Below are 11,129 nucleotides of genomic sequence, written 5' to 3' on the forward strand. Positions count from 1 at the left end.
TTAATTGTAATCAAACATTTCAGTGATAATATTTTGACTGGGTTTGAATTAATTTTGTTTATATTTTTATAGATGTAATTTGACCCTGTTCCCCCAGTATACATATACTTTGTCACTTACAGTAGTGTTTTTTGTTTAAGGGTATAACTAGCTATTAGACAACATGTTACTAAAGGAGTTTCCAAGATCATGTAAATGTTTCCATTCTCACTTTGCTTGACTTCCTCAATTTTCCCAAGTTTTTATGTTTCTCCCTCCTTTTTCTGTGGCACAATTAGGTACTTTTTAAAGAAAGTAAGGATGTGCATGCAATGTCTTCTCCAGTTAAGTTCTTTCAGTCAAGACTTCACTAGAAAAATTGTAAAATGAATTTTGCTGTGTACTTGTCTAGGAAAGACCAGACCAACTCTGTGTTTCAGTGGGATTTAGGCACTTAAATATATTGCAACTTTAAAACCCAAGACTTCAGCATTTTTCTGTGAGACCAATATAGTTCATTCAAAGCTAAATTAATACTTAGATTTGCCCTTATGTATTTACTTACACAATACCTCCATTAGCAAATATTTATAAATATACATAAATGTGTGTGCATCTATATGCATTTCTTTTAGCAAGTCTTTCATTCTTCCTTTATTTTATAATGGATGCATGGATGCATCCATTTTAAGCATGGATTTGACAAATGTCTTGACATGATACACCTAAGAAAGTGTGATGAGCTAGGACTTGGAAAGGTTAAGGAAAAAAAACAATGCTAAAGCATATGAATTTGTATAGAAATACTGATCTGGAAATGAACTCAGCGCATGCTACGAACTCATGTAACTGAAGGATGACTCAATGACTTAATGACTGCAGAGGACAGAGGACTGATTTTTTGCAGCCAATGTGTGTTAACAAACAATTGAACTAAAAACGAGTGTTGTAAAATACATTGTAAATATAATGCACGAAAAAAGTCGTCAAATACCTGAAACCCTTCTTCTCACGTCATTCCTAAATCACACTTGCAGAAGTCAGGTTTTCTGTATTTTTAATTATGCAAATTATGTCCTATATATTCTAAATAGCTCATACAGATTAGCTTATTTTTTATGTAAGTCTTTAGGTTTTCTCTTTTCCTACCTATTTATACTTTAGGAAAATACATTGAATTCCTTACACTTTTTCAATAGATCAGCCACATTTTTACACAGAAAAACCTAACCATGAACAACACAAGACGTTTAAGAAGGAACTGGGATTTGTTTTGAAACAGAATTTGGAAGATAACAGTTTAAATAGATAATGAAACTATGATTTTATGCACGGTTATTGAGTTCTTAAGTCAGAGGACATTCACGTTTACTAAATTGTGGCTTTTCAGCCTATAATAATTCCTTAATAACATAACCTCTCAGGTTTGATTTTGGTGTTGGTTACTAATATTTGTAGTTTGAATTACGAATATAACTTTATCTTGCATAAGTGAGTGGTTTATATCTATGTCTATAAAATTGGAACCTGGCCACAACGTTTGTATAACAGATAAAAATCTGATGATCAATCATACTGAAGCAAACTTCCTAAAAACTTCCATGTAAATAAATTAGTTAAGAGAACAGAACTGAGCATATAGGTTATCACCAACCTTTTAACTGAAATTGGGTGATCAACTTTATGCATTATGAATTCATTTAAATCTTAAAAAAATTAATGTATTTTGCTTTGCAGTAAGTGAGATATGAGAGAAAGTTGATTCTCTGCTGTATCTGGGTTTCAAGTTCCTAGGAGCTACATTTTGAGCTTAATCTTCTGAATTACACAGGATTGGTAAATTAGGTAAAAGAAAACATTGCCGTTAAACTCAAGGTACGAAATTATTATACATTGTTTTATGTATCTTTATATAAAAAGTTACAAGTAGCAAGCATATGACACAGAAATGGAACAGTAACAGCAATAATTGTGAATGCATGCTTTTTACAATGTATCTAATAAAGGGATTTTTGCCAACTCAAATATTCAGTAACACACATGCAGATTAATTTCTCAATGTCAAATTCAGCCATATTGCTAGATGCTTATCCAACAAACGTTTCTATTGAAGTTATTATGAATGGCTAAATACCTGATTTCAATAAATTGTTCCTGAAATTGGGAATTTAACTTGCAACAAAAAAGAAGACAGAAAAAGAAAAATGACCGATAAGCATAATAACCAAAGTCTTATTGCCTTCTAGTAATTTTACTCAACACTGTTTGCTGAATTTTGTCATGATATGAGAATAGCTGGTCAGAGAGTCCATAAAACCTCTAGCTGGTGTTTCCAAGGACGATAGTTTCATATTTCATTGTAGCATGTTCAAAATCACCCAGGAGCGCACTATTCTCAAGCAGTCTATATAATGAAAACAATGTACATATAACAAAAGTTCAATGTAAGTCTTCTTCCGCATATCACACAACATACAAGTAAATAACAGACATAAAACACATCAACTGAAATAAAACTATGATTAAAAAAAAAAAAAAGGACAGTCTCAGGAGCTAATTTCTTCTTCAAGTTTGCAGCAAATCTCCATATTATATTTAATAACTAAGGAGCACTTGGTGGCCAGCAATCGAATTACAAAAGAAATATATTATTGTGCAATGGGAATATCTTGCCAAGGAAGTAAGATATGTTTGTACTTCTTAAGTTTGCATAAAGGCAATGAAATGAAATTGGAAATTTGTCCACTCTCTCTTTCAGACAGCTGAGATAATTCATTATAGATTTTTCCATTCAGAGTTTGCATGACTGCATGAATAGTTGTCTGAAACAAAAAAAAGTTAAAATATGTTCTCTCTGTGAGGAAAAAAAATGGAGAAAAATATTTACTTAAACCATCTAGAAGCAATAAACCCATTAATGGATTCTTTCCATGGAAAATTGCTTTATATATATATATATATATACACATACATAAAAATGTATATACACAGATCTGTTTATATATACACATATATAAACTGACAAACTAGCAGCTATGTATAACTCTGAGATTATAGGTATTGAGATTACACACTGATAAAAACAATGCAAAATGAAAAGTCTAGGAAAAGACTCAAGAAAGTAAGTTTAATTTTAAAACATTAACATTAATGCTACAGAATCTCAACATTTATCAGTACTACCACATGCCATTCCCCCCAACACTTCACAAGGTTGTATGCAAAAAACGAACTGAAAACAGGTAATTCCACATCTTACGGACTTGAGTTAAATTGACAAGTTTTATGATTTCACATGCTGGGACTCTAAATTTTATTTTCATAAATAATAATGCTTAAAATAATAAAAAAAAAGAAACACAAGAGCCATGCAAAGCACCCGACTTTATAGCGTGTTTGGAATGAAGATTATATTTAGCTAGGGGCTGATTATAGTACTGCCAAGAAAAAGGAATTAACAGATTTTGCTTAGTTTGCAATGCGAAAGTGGTCATCTGCCTTTTAGTTTTCTCAGTATTCAAACCTGGCTCTCTCCATACAAGGTGACATACAGTTTGAGACCTAATATGTATTTTAGCAATATAACAAACAAAATGAAAAGCAACAGATGGTGAAATTGCTGTATAGGTATGTTTACTTACCTCAGGTTTTCTCTTAGACCCTAGTTGTGTTGTACTCAGATTCATGTTTGCTTAGAGACCCAATGAGGCAGAACCTGGAATGTTATGGCTATTTCATTCAAAATAATAATGTTTGCATAGAAAAAAAGAAATATATGCATATAGATACTTAATAAACAATACACTTTGATAATCTCATCAAGATTTTTGAAGTAATTTACATTGGCATGCAATTAGATTGAAATAGTCAAATAACTTTGTTTTTTAAGAGACAGAGATGCCTTAATGTGCAAAGAAAATATGGAGGGCATGTAAACAGATACAAGAAATGCATAAATAATGCATGCAGGAGAAAACACAAATATATAAAAAAAGACTATGTGTTCTTTTTCAAATAAATTGTTTATAAATGTTTCTGATTTTCTTTTTCTTTTACTTGTAAACTTACAATCATTCATATTCACAGTCATTCAAAGTGCAATATACAGTGGAAATAGCTCTTTTATTAAAAATCTCATGCTTGCCTGCTTTTTTATTGATTAGAAAGATTCCTTTTAACTACATTCTTATGTGTAGATATATGAACTCACTATGCCATCTCATGTTCTATCTATATTATTATGACAAAACAAGATACTGTGGTTAATAATGGAACAGATACAGTAAAGTTTTGAAAATATTGTCATTCATTATATAAAAGGTAATGTTTCATGAGAAAAGGGGTTTCCTTACCCTAGGATTGTGTTCCTCATTTTCATGCCATGCATCAAAATGGATACATGTATTTTTTACTGATGTATTGGCTTAGAGATGCTAAGACCAACAGTGGTTGATACTCAAGGCCACCTCAGTTACAAGGAAACCACATGTATGTGGCTCTTTCAAAAACTAAATTGACACAAAATCGTCTTTGGTTTTTAAAAAATGTGCCTGTTCTTTGTTGACTTGTGTGTTTATATGCATGTGGCTGTGCTTAAAACAGTAAAAGAAAAAGAAAGATAAAGTAGAAAGGTAAAACTGAGATACAGGACCCTTCAGGAAACAGGAGCAAGGATGAGAGAAAGCGACAGGAAGAGAGATAATATTATGGTATGTGCTATCAGGGAACAGAAATTTAAACAATAAATAAAGAAGAAAGAAAATATGTCTTTACTGAATAAAGGGTGAATATGTTTGGGCAATCAAGTCCTTACACAATGGTCTTCATCAAAAATCTATTGATACTGACCGCTGAACAGCTTTATCATGTCTGGACAGCCTGTGACTTGTGGTTGGTACCTCTTCAATTTCATCTATCTCACACGCATCTGCAGCATCTTGTGAGTAGCTATGCTTCATGACAAGGATATTCCTCCTGTTCATGGGCTGAACAAGTGGTTTTACAGGCTGGGGTTGTATTTCTGTCAAGACAGAAGCATCTCTTGTGCTGAGGTTACTACGGCTGCCCTTAATGCTAGACACTTGTGATCCACAGTGATGGTCATGAATGCATTTTGAAGAGGATCTCCGCAGTTTATGATACTTTTCAAAGTCATCTGCAACATCAGCAAGGTCAGCTGTAGTTCCTGTCCCTCTGAGGGTGCATAACTCATAATGAGGAGGCTCAAACACCTCCTGGAACACTGTTTGATCAAAGTCTGCTTTCCTTTGGACAAATTTTTTACGAGGCTGCTTGATCTGTACTACAATAGAGATAACAATGAGGATGACCACAATGCAAGAAGTCACCCCAATTATAGTCCCACTGGTATTGGTAAGCTGGTCCAATAGGTTTGCTTTTCTTTTTTCTGTTTGACAGGAATAAAAAAAGAAAAAAAAAAGAAAGACTGTTAATTGCAGTTCAAGAATAAAAACAACCATGATGGGTTCACAGATTACTGCAAAGCCGAGCCTAGTCTATGTCTGAGTTCACTTAATCAATCTCACCAACAGAAAAGAAAGGAGGAAAAAAATAAGGTATTCGTGAAAGCCACATAAAAAACAACCACGTCCTCTGTGTGCCTATTCACTTTGAAAGTGATTTATTCAGGGTATACTGAAAGCATAATTAAATGAAAGAATTATATACATCTTTTTTTAAAAAGCAACCACTGTAACAAGCAGATGGCTTTAGTGTCACCTCTGAACTCCATTTGCCTGCTAAAGACTGTTACAGATGTTCTCTTCGTTATTTTCTGTCTCTTCCAGTAAATAATGCAACTAGGACATTAGGACCACTGAAAGATGAAGACTTTAAAGGATTTTCAAAAAATTCTTCTTTGCATTGCAAACTGTGGTGAAGTCCTAATATTTGTGAACTGACTGGGATTTTTGGCAGTATTCAACAAAAAAGCTAAATGGGGAGAAAATAGAAAAGTTATTCAAATTGAGGTTTCAGAAAGGAAAAAACAAAGTTGGTGCAAGTTATTTCTTTATTTCTATTAATTACCAAAACTTTTCTAACCACTCATAAAAATCCAAATGCTGATCATACCAAATACTCTTTACTCAGGGGTCTCTAATAAGTAATAAGCAAATTCTGTATTGTGAATGAAGAAAAACAGAAATATGCAGTAAAGTGATAAAACCAGTTTCACCCTATTGTTATGTATCTTTCTGTGTGATTTTCTTTCGAATGTCTGCAGACACATGAGATGTTGACTGAGCTTTGTAGAAATCCAAGCTGAACACATTCACATCAGTCTCTCTCAGCCATAGCAAGACTTGGCAACTGTGATTAAGTTTCAACACCCAGCTTAGTGTATTTTTTCCTGGCAACCTAAAACATATCAGAGGACTTAACAAAAAGCTTTTGAAATGAAAGTTATTGGTCCAAAGCGGTAACATCTATCTCTTCATAATCTCTTAGATACCAAAAATTAACTTGTCAGTGGTCCCCATTGCATACTATAGTAGGTTCACCTGGGGTTTCTCCAACTGACTGACACAGACTGGATAAATAGCAGATTTAGAAAAAGCAACACTGCAGCAAACAATTTTTTTTTTTGCTGGAATCAGCAAACCTCCTTTTTTCTAGTCAGAAAAACAAGAGAGGATAAATGCACAAGACCTGATAAAAGATACTTGGCAAATGAAAGATGAAAATAATTCTGGAAATTATAGAGTGGTGAAGGTTTTCTGTTTTCCTCTGTTCTGAAGAACTAAAGAATGAATAATTATTTCCCAATTGTATGCTTATTTTCTTTGAAGAATATTATGCTATGCCACAGTTTAACTGTGTTCTTTTGAAGTATGTTTTCATTTGTGTTTTACCCTATTGCACTGCTTGTCAGGATTTTACAGGCTTCAGCAGACTTACGGGCTGACTGCTAATCCACCTCATTCTGAGTTTTTTCTTGATTGGTTCCTAAATTTGGCATATCCCATGTTTCCAGGAACAAATCTGCAGCTGGGTAAGGGGGCGTGGTATGTGCAGGAGGGAAGTGAACTGTCTCCTTAGCCTGCAATGTGATAGTTAAGCTCTTCTCCCTGAAGACAACACACATGCTGAAGTGGCTTTTGCCTAAACACAGCAATATTTAGGAACCACTGTCAGCACATAGTTAGGAACATCAGCCCTTACCTATGAAATAAACATTATGCCTGGTTTCCTGTGCTTGTTGCTTGCTCTTCAATTTCATTAATTTTAAGTAGATTTGGTTGCTTTCTTTCAGTGTTAATTCCACTTCACCTTGGCTTTTAAGACCACCTGGGCTATTATGGGCGCAATATGCAGCTAAAAGACATCTGTTACCCATATGTTACTCCACTACAAAGGTAACTGACATAAGAACCAACATATTTCTTTTCACTGTATTTTAGATCATATGGGAAACAGAGACCAAGTGAGCAGAAAGGCTCCCAGAAGCAGATAACCAGTCAAAAGGATGTAACCAACACAAGTCAACACCATGCAAAACAAATACAAACACTGAAAGTAAAATCCATCAGTATTTTTTACCTCACTTCATTTTCTCTATTGCATGACGCATGCTCTCCCTGAGCTTTCACCCATCTGGCACATGCTTAACAAGAAACTGAGGATCACATGCTGTATCTCGTGCAGTGTAAATTACTTGACTTTTTAAATTCTACACATTACCTTTGCAGTGGTTTTCATCCCAGGGATACACACAGTTCTGGAGTCCATTGCAGACCAATGTATTATTTATACACATATTACTGTGGCAAAAGAATGTGTTGGCTTCACAAGGGGCTAAAAACAAGAGAGAAAAAGCTGGTGTTAAGTAACAAATTATTCAGCTCTCCTCAACAAACACATCTAGGGTTAGTCATATAATCTGTAATAGGAACTAGCTATACAACACAGGTTTCTTGAGCATATTAAATATTTGGTATGCAGAATCAAGACCGTTCAAGTCACACACTATTTATTATTCTGTGACAAGGGATTTTTTTTTACTTTTCTCTAAGATGAATTCCCTTAGTCTGCCTCTCACGACTGTAGTGGATTGGCTGCCCAGACATTGGTGGGGAGTTACTGATGTGTTATCATCAGTTTTAGTCACAGATCCAAAACACAATACCCTAGAGGCTGCCATGGACAAAGTTAGCTGTATCCCAGCAGATCCAGTGTTAGGGAAGTAATTTATTTTAAAATTTGCTGCTGAAACTCTAGTTTTATAAGAAAACTTGTGTGACTCAAAGAAGGTATGTACTTTAGGGCCCATATCAATGGTGCCTGAAAATTTATACACAGAGAAAGTATAATTGTTTTAAAAACCTTTTAGATATAAGAAAGGCTACAGTTAAAAAGTACCCTTTTGATCATAAGTATGAAGATAAAAACAGCAACAGTCTTCAGTGTCCCTGAAGCCCACGATCTAGAAGAATCATGCAGATTAAAGCTGCAGGAAAAGGCTTTACTGATGGCCATATATGATTACTGCAAAGAAGCTGCTTGGAAGTCTTCAGAAGTAACTGTACATGCTGCTAAACTGCACTGTTTACTGAAGTGCTGGGAGATCATTAGGTGTGGGGGTTGTGAAGCTACTACTCCAAAAGATAAATTACTCCTCATACTTCTTTTATTAAAACCAAACCAGAAGACCTTCTGTCATTTACAGTAAGAGCTACAAACATTATCAGTGTTAAATCCATAAAAGTAAACTATTTATGTAAATTTTTTAGATCAAACAACCCAAAAGCATTATTACAATTATTTTTAAGGGAAAGTTAGAAACTAAGATCCTTAACTATTCAGAAAGAAGTTATGATGCTCATAGTATTGATACATCATATTTCATGTTTCCTGGCAATTTTTCTCCTCTGCAACTTTAAAAGCAGTTCCTATGACAACATAAATGCATAGCACAGACACTGGCTCAGAGCAGAACACTACTTTAGTGGTTTGCAAACTAAGGACAGTACAAGCGATTTATGTTGTAGAACTTAATGACTTCATTTATCAAGTCAAGAAATCCACTTTTCAATAAGTGCATAAGTTCAGATATCCATAACTGATTATAATGGCTTATTCAGAGCAGTTATGCTCTGTTAAACAAATAGTAAATGCCATCAAGATCAAAGTACACACCTCCAAATATGCAACCACCCACTCAGAAATAACGGTACACATTCACTGTATCTCTTAGCCAATGCAGAAGACAGAACCAGTCTGGTTCTGTCCACTGTGCAATTTTTTAAAAAAATCTGGTATACCATCGCCTAAAATGCAGTGAGCCTGGCGAGTTAAGTTTGTTACAGAAAGTATTCTACTTTAAACAGGACGGAAAGAACATAGCAGCACATGTGCATATTAGAAAGGGAGGATACTTTGGGACAGTCCTTATCTATATGTTGCTGTGATTTGTGGACATTGAGGGCTGAGCCTAGAGGACACTGTGTCACATCATGATGGGTCACATCATATAGGTAACACATGAAAGCCATAATCATCCTTTCACACTCTGGTTTCAATCCCTGGTTTTGGACAAGGTGAGGATCTTTTGGGACTAGTTCTTTCCAACACACAGAAACAGTCTCATTGCCTACTCGAAGCAAAACAAAGTGAAACAAAAGAAGAGAATTATGGAAAGTGAAACCAAGAATATCTAAATAGCCATCCACTCAAAATACATGGTAGTACGTAGGAAGTGCACAAGAAAATAAGACCCAAATCACAAATGGAGAAAGCAGAAGGAGTGATAGGGGAGCAAGGGGAAAAAAGAAAGAAAGAAAAAAAATCAAGCAAAAAAGGGCAAAAAACCTCCAAAAACAAAACCAAAGTAAAAAGATCCCACCAAGAAAACCCCACCAAGTGCAGGATTAGGATATTTTAGGCTAATAAAGCCACAAAATTTTTTTAAAAAAAGACCAAAACACCAAAAACTATGCAGAGAAGCAAGAAGGACCTTAGAAGTGAAGTGAGTTCTGTGTCTGAGCAGGCAGAACCTCCTAGATGTCTATGACTGGCTTTTGTAATTTTAAAATCAGTGTGATTTAATCCTAAATGCAACAGCAAAGAAAGGATTAAAGTTTAAAACAAATCCCAAAAGAAAAGAGGGTAGTTTAGTGGAAGGAAGGACAGTTGTGCAAGGCAGAAATAATGGAATTCAGAAGTACAATGGTAGAAAGTAGAAAAGGAGAACTAAAGGAGGGTAGTAAGGAAGTGAAAGGAAGAGGAAGAAAGACAGAACTGCACAAGAAAAAACAGATGTCACTTAAGGCATTCTGCATTGAAAAGAATTACAAGAGATTTTCTATCAAATGAATATTAGGAAATGCTTCTGAAATAAGAGAGGAAAAGTAAGACCTGTGCAAATGACCTTCTACAGATTTAAGAAGGGATAATTATGCAAAGAGATGGCAGGGAGATCAGGAAATGAAAGGCAAGAGAAAGGAAGAAAAAAGAGTGATATTTTCAGTTTTTCTAAATTGTATTGTTGAACTGTGGAGGAAAAAATTAGTATGTGAAAAAATGTCAAACCAAGATGAATAGCGAGGCAAAGCAATTTCAGAGCAAGTACAGCAAACTTAGCATGAGAGAAACTCAAATGTAAGATTCAGAAAACTAATGACAAACAGCCCACTCTTGTCCATCTTTATAAAATAGTCAAGTCCTCTTGGTGGTCCCATGAACCTGGAGCAACGGCTGGACAAGAAATCAATATATTTCCCCCATTCCAATTATGAGTTCTTGTTGGAATGAATGACAGCATCAAAGGAAGCTGACATCTTGTCAGTCCCATTGCACATTGGAGGAATTAGTGCCCTAGAAGAGGCACAGCAAGGGGGTCTTGGGATGCTGCATGAAGGATATTTTAGTACTAGCAAAAAGACAAATGAACTGGTACTGACTCTTTTACAGCAAGGTCCTGCTGGAGCTGCTATAGAACCCAGAATGGCAGTGGAATCAAGCAGTCACGGTATGAGACAGGTTGTGGATGATTTCACAAAAGGAAGCTAATTTTATCATTAGCTTCAACTAGATAAAGCAGTACAAATGTCTCCACACAGCAGAAGCCCTACTCTATCCTCTACAGTCTTCCCCATGACTGTATAATCGCCCTTTATGTGAGAGAGCAGCAG

General features: G+C 35.0%; 1 protein-coding gene across 1 annotated transcript in view; it reads right to left on the bottom strand.

Moving 5' to 3' along the window:
• Positions 1 to 1,862: 1,862 nt before the first annotated feature.
• Positions 1,863 to 11,129, bottom strand: part of LOC103797457 (neuropilin and tolloid-like protein 1) — a gene marked incomplete at its 5' end in the record, with an annotated part of 29,114 nt that continues 19,847 nt past the window's right edge. Inside the window, 4 exons of the mRNA XM_009069674.1 lie at positions 1,863 to 2,383; positions 3,621 to 3,694; positions 4,828 to 5,386; positions 7,681 to 7,794. Of these exons, the coding sequence (XP_009067922.1) occupies positions 3,634 to 3,694; positions 4,828 to 5,386; positions 7,681 to 7,794 (734 nt within the window). The remainder of the gene's footprint in view (positions 2,384 to 3,620; positions 3,695 to 4,827; positions 5,387 to 7,680; positions 7,795 to 11,129) is intronic.

This window comes from Acanthisitta chloris, unplaced genomic scaffold (genome assembly GCF_000695815.1).
Source record: "Acanthisitta chloris isolate BGI_N310 unplaced genomic scaffold, ASM69581v1 scaffold15942, whole genome shotgun sequence".
In the NCBI taxonomy this organism is placed as follows: Eukaryota; Metazoa; Chordata; class Aves; order Passeriformes; family Acanthisittidae; genus Acanthisitta; species Acanthisitta chloris.